General features: G+C 41.3%; 1 protein-coding gene across 1 annotated transcript in view; it reads right to left on the minus strand.

Annotated features, from left to right (window-relative positions):
• Window positions 1-23,212, minus strand: part of wgn (Tumor necrosis factor receptor superfamily member wengen) — a 54,152-nt gene that overhangs the window by 14,231 nt on the left and 16,709 nt on the right. Inside the window, exon 3 of the mRNA XM_076188000.1 lies at window positions 6,683-6,883. Within this exon, the coding sequence (XP_076044115.1) occupies window positions 6,683-6,883 (201 nt within the window). The remainder of the gene's footprint in view (window positions 1-6,682; window positions 6,884-23,212) is intronic.

Here is a 23,212-nt window from a genome sequence, read left to right on the forward strand (position 1 = left end):
AAAAAAAAAAACATTGACTACAACGGTGCCTCAAAGAAGCGTAGCAACTACAGCATTACAGAAAGAGAATCCAACTTATGTGACATATTCTTCAAAGCATAAAACAACAACTTTGGACTTATTTATTATAAAGGCAATCTTTTATGAAAAAGCAAATCTTGATGAAGTTGCTAAGATGATCTTTGCAAGCAACTATTCACTGGGACTGGTAGAACATCCTAAGTTTAGTAAATTGGTTGAACAGTTGAGGCCAGGATACACACCTCCAACAAGAAAAGAAATTGCAGACAAATACCTTCTCATGATATATGAGAAAGAATATCCAAAGTGTACCAAAGGATGAAACTGTATGTTTTTCTTTAGATACATGGTCTAACATTTACAATGATCCTATCATGTGTGTTACTGTCATAGCCTCAAATGGCCATATATATGTAGTGGACACCATCAACACAAGTGGCCAGCCTCATACTGCTGAATATCTTGAAGAGGTCTCTAATCAACAATTAAAAAATATAGAGAATTTGGTTGCTATGTTGGTACTGCTGTGACAGAAAATGCAACTAATGTTAGCAAAATGAGGTAACTGTCAGAACAAGAAAATGAACTGAAGCATATATATATATATATATATATATATATATATATATATATATATACATATATATACATATATATATATATATATATATATATATATATATATATATATATATATATGCACTAAAAACCCACTATTATTTGGATTTAAGAAAAGAAGGAAATAAAGAATTTCCGTATATTTCGATCACTTGCTGTGATCCTCTTCAAGCGGAATACATAGACAAGAGAACATACATATCTTATATACAGATGAGAGAGGTAAAGTTAGGGAACATGGACAAGACATCTCATGTGGCATCTATATTGTTGCGCGGGTTTTGTGGCAAATCGTCCGCTTTTACAATATGAGGAAATAATTTATTAACTGCCAAGGTGGTTATGTAATCTGGTGACCATTGGCCTTTTGAGATATTAAAATTCGGGAATTGTTTTATTAAGGAAGATTCAATAATTTTCCTTTTATAACTACATTTGGATTTGAAAATGGTTTTTGCCTCGTCCCAATTTATTCTGTGATTATTGTTGGCTACGTGTTGAAATACCGCGGAGTTATGTTGAGCATATTTTACTGAGTTTTTATGTTCTTTAATTCTCGTTTTTAATTCTCTGCCCGTTTGTCCCCAATACACTTCATCGCAATCTGACCAGGGTAATTTGTAAACTCCGGGATTTATGTCTTCTGTTGGTCTGTGATGAACGTTAATTACTTTTCTGAATAGATTGTTAGGATAACTAAAAATGATATTTACGTTATCTTTTGGCAACATTTGAGAGAAATTATTGATGGATTGGTTAAAAGGAAGTTTTAGGCAGTGTTTGTTCCATTTATGATATTGAGATGGATGGGAAGTGGATTTATAATAACTGGTTTTGGCCTTGCTTAAGGCTTTATTTGTAAACCAGTCTGGGTACCCTAATCTTTTTAACTGAGTTTTGATGATAGAAATCTCTGAATCTAAATAAGATGGGCTACATAATCTTAGTGCCCTTAGTGCAGTTGATTTTAATCAGAATTGTCTGAGAAAAAACCTGTGCCCAAGAAATATATATATATATGTATATGAGAGAAATACGCTAATGGCAGCGACATCAAATCGATAATTTTTATGACAGTTGCATGCAGGGTTCGAACCCGCTGTACTCGGCTATCCGTAAATTACCTGTATGGTGCCCTGGACCACTACACCACAGAGGCTATAAAATCCTTGAAACCTGGAATCGAACTGATTCCCGAGGGAAGGAAGATCACTTATTATGGCGATCCAAATTCCTGTTTTACTCAAGGACCAGCCCACCAGTGGTATGGGGTAAGGACCGGGACGAACCCCTTTCATGCTTATCGCCATTGTAACTATGAGAGAAATACGCTAATGGCAGCGACATCAAATCGATAATTTTTATGACAGTTGCATGCAGGGTTCGAACCCGCTGTACTCGGCTATCCGTAAATTACCTGTACGGTGCCCTAGACCACTACACCACAGAGGCTATAAAATCCTTGAAACCTGGAATCGAACTGATTCCCGAGGGAAGGAAGATCACTTATTACGGCGATCCGAATTCCTGTTTTACTTAAGGACCAGCCCACCAGTGGTATGAGGTAAGGACCGGGACGAACCCCTTTCACGCTTATCGCCATTGTAACTATGAGAGAAATACGCTAATGGCAGCAACATCAAATCGATAATTTTTATGACAGTTGCATGCAGGGTTCGAACCCGCTGTACTCGGCTATCCGTAAATTACCTGTATGGTGCCCTAGACCACTACACCACAGAGGCTATAAAATCCTTGAAACCTGGAATCGAACTGATTCCCGAGGGAAGGAAGATCACTTATTACGGTGATCCGAATTCCTGTTTTACTCAAGGACCAGCCCACCAGTGGTATGGGGTAAGGACCGGGACGAACCCCTTTCACGCTTATCGTGGTGTAGTGGTCTAGGGCACCATACAGGTAATTTACGGATAGCCGAGTACAACGGGTTCGAACCCTGCATGCAACTGTCATAAAAATTATCGGTTTGATGTCGCTGCCATTAGCGTATTTCTCTCATAGTTATAATGGCGATAAGCGTGAAAGGGGTTCGTCCCGGGCCTTACCCCATACCACTGGTGGGCTGGTCCTTGAGTAAAACAGGAATTCAGATCGCCGTAATAAGTGATCTTCCTTCCCTCGGGAATCAGTTCGATTCCAGGTTTCAAGGATTTTATAGCCTCTGTGGTGTAGTGGTCTAGGGCACCGTACAGGTAATTTACGGATAGCCGAGTACAGCGGGTTCGAACCCTACATGCAACTGTCATAAAAATTATCAATTTGATGTCGCTGCCATTAGCGTATTTCTCTCATAGTTACAATAGCGATAAGCGTGAAAGGGGTTCGTCCCGGTCCTTACCCCATACCACTGGTGGGCTGGTCCTTGAGTAAAACAGGAATTCGGGTCGCCGTAATAAGTGATCTTCCTTCCCTCGGGAATCAGTTCGATTCCAGGTTTCAAGGATTTTATAGCCTCTGTGGTGTAGTGGTCTAGGGCACCGTACAGGAAATTTACGGATAGCCGAGTACAGCGGGTTCAAACCCTGCATGCAACTGTCATAAAAATGATCGATATATGTGTGTATATATATATATATATATATATATTTCTTGGGCACAGGTTTTTTCTCAGACAATTCTGATTAAAATCAACTGCACTGGATGCTTTGATGATCTTAAGGTAGGAATTCTTGATCTTTTGAAAGATCTTATTACTTGTAAAGAGGGACTGGATGAAATTATTCATTTCTCTTTTATGAGTAGCATAGCTCACTTATAGTGCTATTGTATGCTGACTTGATTATATATCTTCTAGTAACAGAGGTAACTGTTGACTATCTTTCACCGAAACTCAAGAGTTTTTCGCCTCGATCTGAGGCTTCTTCAGGGTGTAGACTGCGGGTTGTTAATTCACTGGAGGTTAGGAGAATAGTGAGGAAAGTTATCTATGTAAGGGTATATATACGGGATCAGGTCAACCGGGCGCGGGTGAAGCTCGATGCTGATTGGCTAGCAGGTAGGCCGTGTGAACCCGATATCTGGTCGGGACCCAAGAGCGTTCTGGCGGAAGACCTAGTGGCTCGTCCCGAGTGCTGATTGGTTGGATGGTGGATTGTTGAGTCAATGGTGTTTTGTAGTGGAGTATGTCTCTCATGTGGGCGTGCGGATGGCAAAATGAAATCTACGCTCTGCTGTACATTGATGGAAGGACTTGTCTTCCAGCCAGTCCACCATTAGTGAACCTCCTTTTTTTTTTTAACATTCTGCATGACACCCATCCAACCCAGGTGCCTTACCTGCTCTCATCAACTTAACAACTGCCTTCACCTAAACTTTCCTAATTTCTTTAAATCCATCAATTCAAGAAAAACATACAGTTCATTAGAAGTAAAGCTTTTTTATTTAATTTTCTTATTAGAATGTGGAATTCTTTTATATACAGTGTTCAACAAAAGAAGTACCTGTTGAGAAAGTTGACGATGATATGGTATAATGTCACACACTCCACCCCCCACCCCCCTATCTGGAGACTAGGACGGTGCCCCTCACAGAAGGCTTTGTAGCGTGAAATTTAATGGACCATGCCCTTGGTTCAACTTTGCCGGTGGCAGGATTCGAACCGCCCTCACCTCAACCTTCGCCACAAGCAACGATGCCCTAACCCGCTCAGCCAGCGAGCTTCCTAAGTTAATCAGAACAATTATGTGGAGCTACTGTGTGACCACCTACCAGTGGCTTTCAATCACACATAGGCCAAGGTGGCCCAGCAGGACAGTGCCCCAGCTTACACTGCAAAACTGTGTCAGAGGCTTAATAACAACCAGGTACCTGTTTATAAAGGACCTTCCAGGCAACAGTCCCAATTCAAATCCAATAGAAAATATCTGGTACTTTATCAAGAGTGACCTCCAGGGGAAGGATGTCAGCTTTGCACAGCAGCCAACCAAGAATCCTGGGACAATCTCAACCTTGCCTTATTCTACCAAGACATTTTCAGATGGTAAAGAAGAGAAAGAGCCTCCCTACCAAGTATTAAATATACTAAGTATTACGGATTAATTATCTTTATTTTAATTCATATTTGGCAGATGCAGGGATGACCCATCATCCTTGAAGAACTGGGATGGGAAGGGTGGAGTGGGTGGCAAAATGGAGTGAAACGGGTGGGAATAGGTGTGTGCCCCTGAATTGGCAACCTCGCTTATATGGGGAAAAAAAGCTTAGTATATAGACAGATAAAAATTTCTTTTGTGTGGGAGGAGGAGGCAGGCACTTCCTTTGTTGAGCACTGTATTGTATTGTATTGTAAAAGGAACTGCTTTCATATTCTATGCATCAGAAATTAATAAAGGTGTGTGTGTGTGTATGTGTGTATATATATATATACAGGTAAACGTCGACTTACGATGGCATTAGGTTTCGATAGAGCCATCGTAAGACGATTTCATCGTAAGTCGATCCCCAATTTGTGTATCACTCTGTTCCGTGGTCACTGTACCTAGCTTACCTGTATATTAACCACCAGAGATACTGAATATAGCCTATTAAACATGTACAGTAGTTTATTTAATTATTTTTATCCTTTTTACTATATTCAAACACTATAATATGTATTTACAGTACGATACTTAAATCTCGCGGGCAGCAGCCAATGCCAGCCGTACGACGTGACGTAATAATACTCGCATCATAAAATATAGTCACCGCTTATATCGATCGTTCTCTCTTTCACCCGCGAATTTTGAAAACCACAGAGAATGGGATTTAGGGCACATTTGAGAGAATGTAAAAACACAGGGGCGACTACAATAAATATAATCAAGACGCCGATATGGCAGCGTCGCGAATCCACTTGCTCCTCATGACGCCTACGTGTGCGGCACCGTATGGAAGGGGTTAAATTATCATATCGTCATCGTCGTCGTCGTCATCGTAAAGTCGAACAATCGTAAGTCGCGGCCATCGTAAGTCGACGTTTACCTGTATATACACACATACATACATATATATATATATATATATATATATATATATATATATATATATATATATATACAGTCGTACCTCGGTACTCGACCGCCTCTATACTCGACCAAAAAATTCGAGTAGAAAATGCATCGGACCTCGAACAGATTTTCGGTACTCGACTAGCTCGAACAGCGGGTAAGCGTCAGTTCGACTCAGACCGCCAGCGGAGTAAGACGTACGCAGTTTGTTCGAGTATTTCTTCCCAGATTTAAACTTTTTCGTGTTGCTCTAGCCCTTAATAATGGGTCCAAAGAAAGACAGTGATAAGGGGAAAATTGGTTTCGGTGTTCGAACAAATCGGTGCTCGACCACCACCTCAGAACGGATTATGGTCGAGTACCGAGGTACGACTGTATATATATATATATATATATATATACATACATACATACATACACATATTGATAAGTATCTGACAAGATAACTAAGTTTAGTACATAAACTTCAAGTACAGTTTTCCGTACACTCTCTGAAGAAGTTCTACGCGAAAAAAATGTTAAGAGTGTTTAGGGTTCCGTGCCTTCCTCTGTGTTTATGTTCTCCATCATCCAAAACATACAGATATGTATTTTTTTCAATTATATATATATATATATATATATATATATATATATATATATACATATATATATATATATATATAAAATCCTGATTTAAATCTTGGTCTAAATCATCATGATTTTAATCATCCAGACCTGCAGAGGTGGATGGAGAAAATTTGAGGGGAAGACGATGAATGAGGTAGATAGATGGGTTGAAAGGGGACTGAGCGCAAGAAGAATGTCAAGCAGGGAAGAGAGAGGGCAACAGATAATTGTGTGTGGGAAGTGGTTATAAATGGAAGGGGGAAATGATGTGCAGCCTTAATGATTTTTATCATTATTTTATTATTTTGAATGTCTGCTATGGATGTGCTCTGTCTTGTTGCACTGCCTCGGACTCAAGCAATGAGTGGGGACAGAGACTCACTGTTCAAGTGTTTTTGGTAGCTGTTCCGCAGCTGGATAATACATACCTAGCAGTCTATCCATTGTGTATGCTGCATCTGGGTATTGATGAACAGGTAACATACTTTGTTGATGGTTCTGCAGAAGCTGCTGTTGTAGATGCTGTCGCTGTTGCTGCTGACTTTGAACTACCTGTGTTTCCCTTGGGACAATATGAGGTTCGCAAGGTAACAGCTGAGTCACAACTTGTGCCTCTCCTTCCTGTCTTGCTGCAAATAAAATTATTAATAGAAAAATAAAGAAATTCAATAAAAAATTATACACTAGTAAGGTACATGGCAAAGCAGTGCACAATACTGTAGAAAAACAATCTAACTGGATATTACATTTAAAAAATATATCCAAAACAATGAATTATTTCAACAACAGTTTGATACACTCATAATAATATAATCACAGTCCTTCTGTAAGGAGGGACTGTAACTTCATCAGAAATTAGCCTTTGACTGCTAAGCTTTATTCAAACCCAATGGCCATCCCAAAAGCAGACCCAATACCTGTCTATTGTGAATAAAATTGAGAATTTCTTTTCTTTATTGTTTCTCTATGCTTTGCAAGCAGTTACCAGATGCTAATATCTGAGCTATATCTCGATAATTCACTTAGTGAGTCCAATGACAGGTACCTGCACAATATCAAAGATAACCCTCTCCTTGCTGACCATCTTCAAAACCTATCCACATCCTCACCTCCTCTGAAGATTCAGCCTTGAAGGGCTGACACTATTGTCTCTTGATAGGCCCCAAGATTTTGATAAATTTCAAATGTATTTCCTTCACTTTTTCACATAAAGATCAATCAATCAATCTGTTGACCCACGGCCTCTCTTGTCAAAGACCTGTGGCTCTAAGGTAACCAGCAACAGCATCATTTACAGAGATGACAACCAAAGACTGCTCTACTACTACTACTAGCTAATGATATAGAAACAGTCCCACACCAACAAAATACAAACACAAGCCCAAAGCTTCTTGCCAAAAATTATTTACTGGAAAACACAAGGACTATTGAAAACTGGTGTCACCTAGACTCAACGCACTTAATCAATCAGTGGAACAACATTTGGACAAAACAAAGAAACTGATACTACAATATACAAACAATGCATACGCTCAGTGATGAATTATGCGAGTCCAGCATGGGCACCTAATTTCAGTGAAACAGACCTCAACACCCTTCAGACCATACAAAACAAAGCATTAAAAACAATTATAGGCTGCATATATACAACAACTACAGACCACCTACACTATGTAACTAAAGTCCTCAAAGTCAAAGATCACCTTGATATGAAAGGCACACCAACACTTGCTACAGCCTCCACAAACACAGCACACCTGCTACACTACATAGCGGAACACCCACCCACACCCCTACACACACACACACACACACACACAAAAAACAGCCTCCAGAAATATATTCATAATCACATCACTCACTGCTCCATACATACATACATATACCAAGGCTTTTTCCCCCTTCCAAGGGAGGTAGCCAAAAAGGGAAAGGCATAAAAACACTCCCACCCATTTCACCCCCAAATACACTCCACACCCCTCCCACCCTTCCTCTCATCTGAGCACCTCCTGGATGACGGGTCATCCCTGCACCCCGCCCACCGCCCTGGGTCAGAAGCAGTGTCGCAAGACACAGTACATCCACAGCAAGGCCGCTTCATTTAATCGGCGACCCCCCCTCTCCGTCCCCCTTTGCATATAAGGAGAGGACGGGGAGAAATCCCTTCGGGCTGCGTCAAAATTTACTCACACATACTACCCCACCCCCCACCCCCCCGCCCATTCCTCCTCATGCAATCACAACATCATCCATATACAACCATTCTCCACTCACCTCTGTCTTCCGTCCTCTCCCTTCCTTCCTCAACAGACATTCCCCTCTTCCCCAAAGCCCCCTTCACCCCATCCATCCACCTCATCCTAGGACGTCCCCTCATGTTCACTCCCTCCACATCTGCCTTCCATACCTCTTTTACTAGTCTTTCTTCACTCATTCTTTCCATGTGTCCAAACCATCCTAATATTCTTTCATCAACCCTCTCTCCCAAATCCTTTTTCACCCTGTTCTCCTCCTCACCTCCTCATTTCTCACTCTATCTAGCCTAGTAACCCCCGCCATACTTCTCAGACACCTCATCTCAAACACATTCAAACTCCTTCTCTCTTCTTCTCTTATGTTCCACGTTTCTGCCCCATACAGTGCTGTTGGCACAATCACTCCTTCATACAGTCTCCTCTTCGCATCCATTCCCAAATGTCTATTTCTCATTACACTCTTTAAACCACCAAGGCATTTACTCGCTTCTCTCAATCTACATTCTACCTCCACCTTTTCCTGCTACACTTGCACCCAAGTATCTAAAACTATCCACTTCCTCCAGTCGCTCTCCCTTAATGCTCACTTCCAGTCTACTGCCACTTTCACCCCTTGTACATCTCATCACCTTACTTTTACCCACATTTATCTTTAGTTTTCTTCTATCACATACTCTCCCAAACTCTGCCACCAGCTTCCTCAATCCCTCCTCTGACCCTGCCACAAGCGCAGTGTCGTCCGCAAACAACAGCTGGCTCACCTCCCACTTTTCTCCATTTTCTTTAACCATCTCCAATCCCTGACTCACTACCCTAGCATTCACCTCTCGCACCACCCCATCCATGTATAAGTTGAACAGCCAGGGCGACATAACGCATCCTTGACGAAGTCCCACCTTTACTTCAAACCACGCACTCTCTCCATTTCCAATCCTAACACATGCTCTACTACTCACATAAAAACTCTTGACAGCTCCCAAAAGCTTTCCTCCTATCCCATAAATCTGCATAACCTCCCACAGTGCCTTTCTGTCTACCCTATCATAAGCCTTTTCCAGATCCATAAAAGCCCAAAAAAACATCCTTCCCCTTTCCTATAGCTTTCTCACATATCTGTCTTACCACAAAGATCTGATCTACACAACCTCTACCCGTCCTAAAACCACACTGTTCTTCACCAATTACTCCTTCTGTTCCTCTCCTAATCCTCTCAATTAAGATTCTCCCATAAGCCTTCCCTACTACACTCAACAGGCTAATCCCTCTGAAATTACTACATTCACACTTGTCCCCTTTTCCCTTGTAAAGAGGAACTATACAGGCACTACTCCAGTCCTCCGGTACTCTACCCTCTCTCCAGCAAACATTAAATAATCTCACCAACCAGTCCACCATCACTGAACCTCCCTTTTTCAGACATTCTGCATGACATCCATCCAGACCAGGTGCCTTACCTGCTTTCATCATCTTTACAACTGCCTTCACCTCATCCTTCCTTATTTCTCCTCCATTCTCCTCACTCATCACTCTCATTTTCTTCGTATTTCCCACTGCAGCTATCTTTCCTTCCCTATCCTCCTTCACATTCAGCAACTCCCTAAAATATTCTGCCCATCTTCCCCTCACTGCCATCTCTTCCATTATCAACTCTCCATCTGTACCTTTTACCTTTTCTTCCCTACTTGATTCGCCTCCTCTTCCTCTCTTAATTTCTTTCCAAAACATCTTTTTATTACTTTCAAAATTTTCTGTCATACTCCTACCCCATTTCACATCTGCTCTCCTCTTTGCCTCCTTTACCTTTTGCTTTACTTCTCTTTTCTTTTCTTTGTACGTCTCATATGACTCCCCTGTCCTCTTTTGTAACCAATCTGTGAATGCTCGCTTCTTCTCTTCTACAACCTTCTTTGTTTCCTCATCCCACCATTCACTACCCTTTCTTCTATTTCCCCCTGTCCTTCTTGTTCCACACACCATCCTTGCACACTTTAAGACTCCCTCCTTGAACCATCCCCATTCCTCCTCCACACCCATCTCTGCTCTATCCTTTACTCCCTCCCACTCCTCCTTCAGCTTCTTTTCGTACTCCTTCTCCTTTTCCTTTTCATTCAAGGAGTTCACTCTAAGAACCTCCCTACCTTTTGTCCCTTTCCTCCTTCTCCATCTATCCTCCACTCTCAACTTACCTTCCACCAAAAAATGATCTGATATTCCCCCACCCTCTCCCCTTAGCACATGTACATCCTTAACTCTTCCTATCATAATCCTATTTACCACTACATAATCCATTAAAGCTCTATCTACCACCCTTCCCTCCACCACCCTTTCCCATGTGTACTTATGCTTGACTTTCTTCCGAAACACTGTATTTGCTATCATCAACTCTCTTTCTAGACACATTTCCACCATCAACTCTCCACTACGATTCTTTCCTGGAACTCCACACTTCCCAACCACTCCATCGATTGGACCATTTCCCACTCTAGCATTAAGGTCTCCCAGTACTATTACATTGACATTTCTTCCTAAACCCTCTATGCACTCATTTAAATCTATCCAAAAGGCCTCCCTTTCTTCCACGCTCTTCTCACTGCCCGGCCCATATGCACTTACAAAGACCCACATCTCCTTTCCCAGTTTCACCTTCATCCACATTATCCTTGAGGAAACCTCTTTCCACTCCACTACCCCTTTACCTATCTCCTCACTTACTAGAATAGCCACCCCTTCCCTCCCTCGCCCTCTCTTCACTCCTGATAACCTCCCACTTACACTCCCAAACATACACTCACCCTTCCCTTTCAACTTAGTTTCACTCAAAGCCAACACATCCAACTTTCTTCTCACAAACATACTACCTATCTCTTCCCTTTTACTCTCATCTGTACCACATCCACGCACATTAAAAGACCCAAACCTTAGGGTGCTGGCCCGAGGCCCGCCAGCACCCCTTATGCCTTTTCTTTTCAATTTAGGAAGTTGCCCCTTGGGGCTACAGGGAGAAGGATGCCTAGTCCCTCTCCCCGTCCCTTTCTTCTCGCCTCTTACGATCCAAGTGGGAAAACTTGGTGGCAGTATTCTTTTCCCCCACCACAGGGAAATCCCCCAATCAGAAAGAGAATACTCAGAGAAATGGTACAGGACAGCAACAAGGGGTTGGGGGACAGCATAACGGAGGGACAGTCGTAGTATAAAAGTGTCATCATTTCTCTATGAACAGAAATTCTTCTATCATAGACAAAATGATGTGTGGCTCTGGTCCGTAGGGGCGCCCCATATAGACCCTAAAGTATCGACTGCATGTTACTTTGCCACAATAACAAGCAGCCAATACCCCAGACAACACGTTGCTGCATACCAGATCCCGATATCCATCCTTCTGAATCTTTTCTCCCACAAAAAGACAGAGTCCACCTGGCCAGACTGCCATGCAGCCACCACTCAGCCCTTCTAAGCTACCAGAAGAGACTGGATGACCACATTGTGGACAAATGCCCAGGATGTAACACTTCACCCATACTATTCAACATATCATGGAAGACTGCATTTTACACAATCACGCACGCAAACAACACAACATACACTCCATAAAGGATTTGTGGGAAAACCCAGTTTTGGCCGTCGCATTCCTTGGGGAGACGGGACTGCTCAGACAGACAGTCTAGGGAACAACAACAACTGCTGTGAGGTTGTAGGTTTGCAGTCATTGAAACTCAAGGCAAAAATTATCATCAATTTAGTATCTGTGCACAGAACAGTACAGGTAGTGGTTCACTTAAAACTGGAATATGTTCTGATAAACCTCATAAGTCAATGTGGTTGCACATCAATCTTAGCTATCTATCTATATACCAAAGGCTTATTCCTCTTTATAGGGAATGCAGCCAGCCAAAGTAAGCACCCACCCCTATCCATCCCACTCCCATTTGTCACCCATTTATTTCCTTTTCATCTTGTCTCCTCATAAATGAAGGGCCATCCCTGTCCCCTGCTCACTGCCTGGGTCAGAAGCAATGCAGCAAGACAAAGTATATCCACACCAGGGCCCCACTGCTTCATTTACATGGCAAACCTCCCTCCTCATCACTATGTGAAAACAGAGAAAAGAGAAATCCCTTTGTGCTGGTAAACTTATATTCCATTCATAATCATTCTCCACTTGCACCTATCTCTTGCCTTTTCCTTTCCCTGCTGAACAGACATTACCCTTTTACACAAAGCTCCCTTTAGCCCATCCATCCATCGCATTCTATCTTTCCCCCCAAGTTCACTCCATTCACCTCTGCCTTCTACACTCTTTTTTTCTAGTTTTTCTTCACTCATTCTTTCCATGTGCCCAGCTCCCTTTCCACCCCCAGTCTCCTCCCACCCTATCCATCCTCATAACCCAACCACCTGCACATAGAAACTAAATGACTCCCTGTGGAATACTGTATGAAAATAATGGGTACACAATTCTATGCCAGAATCCTTTATCTCCACTACTCACCCATCTCATTACAACATATAACCCCTACCAGATAAATGGCCACCCATCCCCCCCATAGAAGAAGATGAAAAAGATATAAATAATAATAATAATAATCTATCCACCTATATACCAAAGACCTCTACCTTTAACCTCTTGAATATGATGACACCTATGTATATGCCATGAGCCACGAGTTGGGTATACAAAGATGCCAGCGTTGGCTTCCTGATCATATTTATTTTGTAGCTGTATCTGAGTGACTCTCGTACTCTTTGAATAGACTTGATCACATTTTTATGATGTTATATTTATTCAGGGTGAAAGAGAATGAGTATAACAGCAGTAACTTTATATTTTGTAATGCACATATTGTGATCCATCACTGTACATCAGGTAACCTGACATGTGTGAGAATATTTTACTCATATTGAAGAGATTGTGGGAGGTGGCCAGGTCAAAGGTACGCACCCACTCCCATCCACCATCCTTGTTTCCTTTTCATCTTAGCTCCTCATGGATGAAGGGTCATCCATGTCTCCTCCCCACTGCCCAGGTCAGAAGCAATGCAGCAAGACACAGTACATCCACACAAAGGACACTTCACTTAATTGGTGAATTCCCCCTTGTCCCCTCATGTGGAAAACAGGGAAGGCAGGTAGAAATACTCTCATGCTGCATCAAAACATCATCCACACATAATCACCACTCCCTCTTCCTTGCTCAACACACATAGAAAAGACAGAAGACAGGGAGAAAATCCCTTTGGAATGCATCAATGTATCACCCATACACAACCATTCTCTACCTACCTACCCCTAACTTGCTCAACAGATATTCCCCTCTTGCTCAAAGTCCCTTTCACCCCATCCATCTTTATCATCCTAGGATGTTCCTTCAAGTTCACTCCATTCACCTCTCCCTTCCACACCTATTTTGTTAATCTTTCTTCATTCATTCTTTACATGTGTCCAAACCATCCCAATACTCTCTCATCAGTCCTATCTGCCCACTCCTTTTCTACCCCTGCTCTCCTCCTCACCTCCCACTCCATCCAACTTTACAAACTCTACCACATTTCTCTGACACTTTACCTCAAATACATTTAAACTTCTCCTTTCTGGCTCTCTCATACTCCAAGTCTCCACCCCATACAGTGTCGTCAGCACAATCACCCTTCATACAATCTTCTCTTTACATCCATTACCAGATGCCTACCTCTCATAACACCCCTCAATCACCCAAGACAGTTACTTGCTTCTCTCATTTAGAGAAGACTGGCAGTAATTCCTTCAGGTTGTGTCAAAATATTCACACATAACCACTCCCTAACCCCCCCATCCCCTTCCATGCATCACATCATCATCCACACATAACCATTCTCCACTCAACCCTATCTTCTGTCTTCTCCCTTCCTTCCTCAACAGACATTCTCCCTTTTCTCATGACTCCTTTCACTCCATCCATCTGTCTCATCCTGGGTCATCCTCTACTGTTCATTCCCTCCACTGCCTTCCACACTTCTTTTACTAATATCTTCACTCATTCTTTCCGTGTGTCTAAACCATCACAATATTCTTTCATCAACCCTATCTCCCAACTCATTTTCCACCCCTGCTCTCCTCCTTACCTCCTTGTTTGTCACTCTATCCAGCCTAGTAACCCCTACCATACTTCTCATACATTTCATCTCAAACACATTTAAACTCTTTCTCTCTTAAGTTCCATATTTTTGCCCCATAAATTGCTGTTGGCACAATCACCCCTTCATACAATTTCCTCTTACCATCCATTCCCAAATGTCTATTTCTCATTACACTTTTTAACCCCTCAAGGCATTTACTTGCTTCTCTCAATCTACATTCCACCTCCACCTTCACTCCTCCCTTTCCCACCACATGCAACCCCAAGTATCTACAGCTATCCACTTCCTCAAGTCTCTCTTCCTTAATCCTCACTTCCAATTTGCTGCCATCCTTTCCCCTTACACATCTCATCACCTTCCTTTTACCTACATTTACATTCAACTTCCTCCTCTCACACACCTTCCTAAATTCCATAACTTCCTGAATCCCTACTCTGATCCTGCTACAAGTGCAGTGTCATCAGCAAACAGCAAATGGCTTATCTCCCATTTTTCTCCACTTTCTTTAACCATCTCCAATCCCCTGCCCATTACCCTTGCATTTACCTCCCACACCACCCCATCCATGTACATGTTGAACAGCCATGGCAACATGACACATCCCTGGTGAAGTCCCACCTTTACCTCAAACCACTCACTCTCTCCATTTCTGATTCTAACACAGGCTCTACTACTTTCGTAAAAACTCTTTCCTGCTCTTAACACATTTCCTCCTATCCCAAATATCTGCAAAACCTCCCACAGTACCTTCCTGTCTATCCAATCATAAGCATTTTCCAAATTCATAAGGGACCAAAAAACATCCTTACCCTTTCCTATAGCTTTCTCACATATGTCTTACCACAAAAATCTGAACCACGTAACCCCTACCTGTCCTAATCCCACATTATTCCTCACCAATTACTCCCTCTCTTCCTCTCCTAATCCTCTCAATCAAAACCCTCTCATAATGCCTTTCAATCTACACTCAACAAACTGATCCCTCTGAAACTACTAGACTCACATTGGTCCCCCTTCCCTTGTAAAGCAGAACTATACAGGCACTCCTCCAGCACTCTACCCTCTTTTGGACAAACATTAAACAACTTCACCAGCTAGTCCACAATCACCGTACCTTTTTTAGACACACTGGATGAGACCCATCGAACCCATTTCCTTTGCCTCCTTTAATCATTTGAATAACTTTCACTTCATTCCCTCAGCTCATCACTGTCATTTTCTTAGTACCTCCTACTTCAACCACCTTTCCTTCCCTATCCTTCTCCACATTTAGCAAATCCCTAAAATACTCTGCCTATCTTCTTACCATCACATCTTCCGTTATCACCTTTCCATCTACACCTTTTGCCTTTTCTTCTCTACTTGATTCACCTTCCCTTCCTCTCTTCATTTCCTTTCAAAAAATCTTTTTATTACTTTAAAAATTTTCTGTCATACTCTTTCCCCATTTTACATCTGCTCTCCTTTATCTTATGTTTTACTTTTCTTCTTTTCTCTTTGTACTTCATACATTTCTCTTGTCCTCAAACATAAAAATAAAAATATTAATAATAATAATACCTACCTACCACCTGTACCACATAATACATCTATACAAAATCACATTCACACCCTGAGCCCTAAACTAGCTCTTCAAGACAGACCATCAAACTCTAAACTGGTACTGAACCAATACACTCCAGACAAAAGACCCACAGAAAAGTAATAACCATACTGGAAGGCTTGTGTTTAGGACACCATCCAGCTATAAGACAGTACTAATTGAGAATAGGCCAAGCCACAGACTCAAACTGCTCTAGATGCAATCACTGTTCAGAAGACACTGAACACCTCATTCTTTACTGCCCCACACTAACAGTCCTTAAACAAAAACCTATGGGCTCATTGGTGGCTGTTGCCAGTTACCTGGGAGCTGTGGGTCTCCTACAAGAGTGACAAGGGGGCAACAGATTGATTATGCAACATAGACTCATAACTTTAGTAAGGTACTAATACTTTATTGTCTACTTTCTAATCTGAAACTACATTTTATCTTGCGACACTGCTTCTGACCCAGGGCGGTGGGCAAGGTGCAGAGATGACCCGTCATCCAGGAGGTGCTAAGATGAGAGGGAGGGTGGAGGGGTGTGGAGTGTATTCAGGGATGGAATGGGTGGGAATGATTTTATGCCTTTTCCTTTTTGGCTACCTCCTTTGTAAGGGGGAAAAAGCCTTGGTATATGTATGTATGTATGTACATTTTCTCTAAGCATCTAGAAATTTCTTACCAGAAAATCTTTATTTAGAACAAATTTGTTTAACTACCTTCATGTGAAGTTCGCAGTAGGTGCTGATGTGTTCAAAATTAATCCAAGTCACCCAATAGGGCACAAGTTATAACTGTTCGAATTGAAGAAGTTGTTGAATGATAGATACATACATACATACATATACCAAGGCTTTTTCCCCCTTCCAAGGGAGGTAGCCAAAAAGGGAAAGGCACAAAAACACTCCCACCCATTTCACCCCCAAACACACTCCACACACCCCCCAACCTCCCTCTCATCTGAGCACCTCCTGGATGACGGGTCATCCCTGCACCCTGCCCACCGCCCTGGGTCAGAAGCAGTGTCGCAAGACACAGTACATCCACAGCAAGGCCGCTTCATTTAATCGGCGACCCCCCCTCTCCGTCCCCCTTTGCATATAAGGCGAGGACGGGGAGAAATCCCTTCGGGCTGCGTCAAAATTTACTCACACATACTACCCCACCCCCCCGCCCATTCCTCCTCATGCAGTCACAACATCATCCATATACAACCATTCTCCACTCACCTCTGTCTTCCGTCCTCTCCCTTCCTTCCTCAACAGACATTCCCCTCTTCCCCAAAGCCCCCTTCACCCCATCCATCCACCTCATCCTAGGACGTCCCCTCATGTTCACTCCCTCCACATCTGCCTTCCATACCTCTTTTACTAGTCTTTCTTCACTCATTCTTTCCATGTGTCCAAACCATCCTAATATTCTTTCATCAACCCTATCTCCCAAATCCTTTTTCACCCCTGTTCTCCTCCTCACCTCCTCATTTCTCACTCTATCCAGCCTAGTAACTCCCACCATACTTCTCAGACACCTCATCTCAAACACATTCAAACTCCTTCTCTCTTCTTCTCTTATGTTCCACGTTTCTGCCCCATACAGTGCTGTTGGCACAATCACTCCTTCATACAGTCTCCTCTTTGCATCCATTCCCAAATGTCTATTCCTCATTACACTCTTTAAACCACCAAGGCATTTACTCGCTTCTCTCAATCTACATTCTACCTCCACCTTCACTCCACCTTTTCCTGCTACACTTGCACCCAAGTATCTAAAACTATCCACTTCCTCCAGTCGCTCTCCCTTAATGTTCACTTCCAGTCTACTGCCACTTTCACCCCTTGTACATCTCATCACCTTACTTTTACCCACATTTATCTTTAGCTTTCTTCTATCACATACTTTCCCAAACTCTGCCACCAGCTTCCTCAATCCCTCCTCTGACCCTGCCACAAGCGCAGTGTCGTCCGCAAACAACAGCTGGCTCACCTCCAACTTTTCTCCATTTTCTTTAACCATCTCCAATCCCTGACTCACTACCCTAGCATTCACCTCTCGCACCACTCCATCCATGTATAAGTTGAACAGCCAGGGCGACATAACGCATCCTTGACGAAGTCCCACCTTTACTTCAAACCACTCACTCTCTCCATTTCTAATCCTAACACATGCTCTACTACTCACATAAAAACTCTTGACAGCTCCCAAAAGCTTTCCTCCTATCCCATAAATCTGCATAACCTCCCACAGTGCCTTTCTGTCTACCCTATCATAAGCTTTTTCCAGATCCATAAAAGCCCAAAAAACATCCTTCCCCTTTCCTATAGCTTTCTCACATATCTGTCTTACCACAAAGATCTGATCTACACAACCTCTACCCGTCCTAAATCCACACTGTTCCTCACCAATTACTCCTTCTGTTCCTCTCCTAATCCTCTCAATTAAGATCCTCCCATAAGCCTTCCCTACTACACTCAACAGGCTAATCCCTCTGAAATTACTACATTCACACTTGTCCCCTTTTCCCTTGAATGATAGATGCACCAAAACCACTCCAACAGAACATATGCACAAAGAATCCAAAATCCTCCCCCATAGAACACATGAAAATGATGGACATACAGTTCTATGCAAGAGTCCTCAATTCTCAACCATCTCATTATATCATACATACAACCAATTGAACACATACAATATATATAAATATATATATATATATACATATATATATATATATATATATATATATATATATATATATATATATATATATATCCCCCCCACTGGCAGCATATTACTCAGATATCCACAACAACCTACCACATACATTCCACACATTCATACAAAAACAAATACACACATCGCATCACAAGAATAAGCTTGATGCTGAAAGATACAAAGACGGGTCACCACGAGCATAGCTCCCTTCCCATACAATACAACTAGGTAAAACAAGTACTTCTAGAGTTACCACCAAACTCCCTACTTCTTCAAACCCCTCCAAATGTTAGTCCCATAGATAAATCCCTCCCAAGAGAGGCAAGAACTATACAAGCACTAATGTATTCAGGCCATCATCTAACACTAAGCTGATACCAATGCAGAATAGGACTGGCCTCATAAACAAACTGCCCTAGATGCAATCATCACACAGAAGTCACGAACATGACATCCTCCAGAGTACTACATTAGCTGTACCCAGACAACACAATATTTCTTCCTTGGGTGACTTATGGGTCAATCTTGTGGCAGTTACTAATTACTTGGGAGTTGCAGGTTTCCTACAAGAGATGTAACAATGAATTGATTGATTATTTATAGGATGTCTCGTTTTCTTGATTATTGGAAAACAGGCTGTGGATGTGTACTTCAGTGTGATTCTCATGAGTTGTTTATTGTAATTAGTGCTTCTTTCTTCTGGCCAAAGCCTATGCCTACAATTGATCTTAAAATGTTTAGTTTCTTGTTTATTTTCACAACAAGGTCATTGATGTGTGGGCAGAAGGGCATTTGCATATTGAATGTAATTTTTTTTCTAAGTTGACCATTCAATTTGATGTTGGATATTTATTTGATTCATGATCATTTTGGCTGAGGAATGCCACGGATAATTTCTGAGGGAAGGCTGCGATTTGTTTTTTCTTATCCACAGTTCCAGTTTGTTGAGGTATGTTGTGTAAAGGTACAGTTAATCAATCAATCCATTGCCCCTGTTCTCTCTTGCAGAAGATCCAAAGCCTCTTGGAAACCAGAAACATCCTCCAGGGGACAATAAGTCACTTAAGGGTGGATACAGCTTTGTTAAAGCATATACCCATCCATCACTCACTGCACTCCTATCCAAAACCCATTTGTTCCCCCTTCTATCTTGTTGATGAAAGGTCATCCCGGTCCCCACTGCTCCGTCAGGGACAATGTAGCGAGACACAGCACCTTCACAAAAAGGCCCAAGAGCTGAAGCTTGTTTACTCTTACTGCTTCATTACATGATGACCCTCTCCCCACCCCTCATCCGCTTAGACATTACAGAGTATACAAGAATAAATCCCTTTAAGCCATGTCACTTTTTCATCCATTCACATCCTTGCTCCCCTCACATCCGCCTATTACCCTCTCCCTTCCATGCTTGACAGCTAATCCTTGCACCTAGTGCCTCTCACCTCCATCCACCCACCTCATTCTCTGTTTTCCCCAGAAGTCTGATCCATCCATCTCCACCTTCCACAATTTTTCTCTCATTCTTTCCATATGCCCAGTATTCTTTAATTAACCCATTTGTCAATTCTCTTTCACCAACTGCTCTTTGCCTTGCCTCCTCATTACTCACATCATCCTTGTAACATCCACTATACTTCTTTAACGCTTTTATCACAAATAAATAAAATAAAATGGTCCTCACTTTTGTGTTCATCCCCAGATACCTATTTCTTATGACACATTTTATACCTAATTGGGCCAAGGAATTGATTGATTGTTATTCAAGACAACTAAATTTTATAGTTAGGCTTTTCCATGAATTGATACATTTGTACTGGGCCTTACAATCCTTGAAGCATGTCATTTTCAGTTTGTACCTTAACAATCCCCAGACAACAACACACATTCTCTTAAGGACATTGGTATACATATATTGAACTAATTAAGTTAGACTGACCTTTTTTCTGTAAATGGTAGACAATGTAAAATTGATCTGTGCCAACTTTCAAGTAAATCTAGTGAAAATGATACTAATAATTTGAAGTCTTTTATTATTCTTATATCTTAATAACTAATAGATACTGTGATCTGTTGATTTTTTTTAAGGAAACTACAAACTTTGATAAAAATTATCTTGCTGATTTATTATATGTTTAGAAGTTACACCATATTGAATTTTTCTTTATGAATACCCAAATATCATAAAAAAATTATGTAATTGTATTGCTAAAAGCTATAGCTTTACCCATTTAAGAGACAATTCAACAAGCTGATTTAGAAGTTACACCATATTGAATTTTTCTTTATGAATACCCAAATATCATAAAAAAAATTATGTAATTGTATTGCTAAAAGCTATGGTTTTACCCAAAGAGACAATTCAACAAGCTGATTCAGAAAAAGTATAAGTATTGCGTATATATATATATATATATATATATATATGTATGTATGTATGTATGTATATATATATATATATATATATATATACAAATAATTTATTTGAAGAAAGAAGTTTCTAAGTTATAAGCATAAATGTGACAAAAATACTGTTACTGAGCTGCAGATGAAACAAAAAATTTCACCCTCTATATGAAAAAACTATTAGCAATTACAGATGAAAAATGCATACATACTGATACATTAGATAAAATAAATGAAGTGCAGTGTTTGTAAGGGATATTTTTCACATATACATTTCTTCATCCCAAATTTTTTTATTGGCTTACCCCCTGGGGCATCACAGAAACAGTGATTCATTTTGGTGTTTTGTTTCATCAAGGACGAGCCACTTCCTAACATTCATCACAGTCCCTAATTGAATAATGATGGACATTAAAATGGAGAAGAAGAAGAAGAAAAAAAAAAGTCAACAGCAACACGAACAACACACTGAGTTTTTTACTTCACATTTCAAGGTCAGTACATGCTAACAGATGCATGATATACCCTTCTAGAATTTTATATAAGGAGAGAGAGAAAAAAAAAAAAAAAAATCCCTTTAATTAGGGGCATCACCCACTCGAGATACCTTTTTAAAAAATCAATTACATACATACTATAGGCTCTTTCCCTCTTACAAGGGATGCTGGCAAAAAACAAAGGCATAAAATATGCTTCCACCCATTCCATCTCCACATACTCCACTCCCACCAACCCCCTTCCCTCCCTCTTATCTTGGCTCCTCCTGGATGAAGGGTCATTCCTGCATCTCACCCACTGCCCTGGGTCAGAAGCACTGTCGCAAGACAAAGCACATCCACAACAAGGCTGCTTCATTAAATCAGCGACCCCCTCTCTCCGTTCCACACACCCCCCATCCCCCACACATCATAGAATCATCCATACACAACTATTCTCCATTCACCCCTATCTTCTGTCCTTCCTCAACAGACATTCCCTTCTTTCTCAATGCCCCTTTTACCCCAGCCATCTATCTCACCCTTGGTCACCTCCTCATGTTCACTCCTTCCACACCTCTTTTACTAATTTTTCATCACTCATTCTTTCCCCAAAATGGCATCTGCTTCAGCCATTCTTATAAAACCTACCATATTCCACAGTGACATTATAAACTATGTTCATTCTTCATGCACTGTCATTGTGTTTCATGAAAGGAGATTGTGTCAAGTGCCACTGGCTAATATACAAGTAAAATCCAGGATCTATGAAAATGAAGAAAGAACTACTGAGGGAAATACACGGTTGGGAAGAAAAGAATAGGAGAAAAGAGGTGGAGAACAATAACATATTAATAATATATAGAATTCTGAGACAGGTAGGAGAAGAAAGCTTACAAACTGCCCAGCAAAAATTATATCATTCACCTTCAAAACAAACACAGAGAGCTAAATGATGGGGCTAGATTTCTTATGGGATTGGGGGAAAATTATTATGGGCAGTCAAAAGTTTTTATGAGAGTAGTAAAGCCTATGTTAGAATTGAAAATGGAGAGAGGGAGTGGTTTGTGATAAACAGGGATGTCATGTTGTCATGACTGTTCAACGTGTACATGGACAGGAGATAAAGACATGGGAAATGGTCAGGAGACTGGAGACGGTTAAAGAAAATAGAGAAAAGTAGATGACCCAGTTGTTGTTTGCTGAAAACTCTGCACTTGTGACAGGATCAGAGGAGGAATAAGAGAGTGACAGAAATTGGGAGGGTATGTGATAGAAGAAAATTGAAGGTAAAGGTGGGTAAAAGTAAGGTGATGAGATGTTCAAGGGAAGAGGATGGTAGCGAGTTGGAAGTAAGTCTTAAAGGAGAGAGGCTGGAGGAAGTGGATAGCACTAGGCATTTGGGGTCACATGT

This window comes from Oratosquilla oratoria, chromosome 7 (assembly GCF_046742065.1).
Source record: "Oratosquilla oratoria isolate Oo_2021 chromosome 7, ASM4674206v1, whole genome shotgun sequence".
NCBI classification, from domain to species: domain Eukaryota; kingdom Metazoa; phylum Arthropoda; class Malacostraca; order Stomatopoda; family Squillidae; genus Oratosquilla; species Oratosquilla oratoria.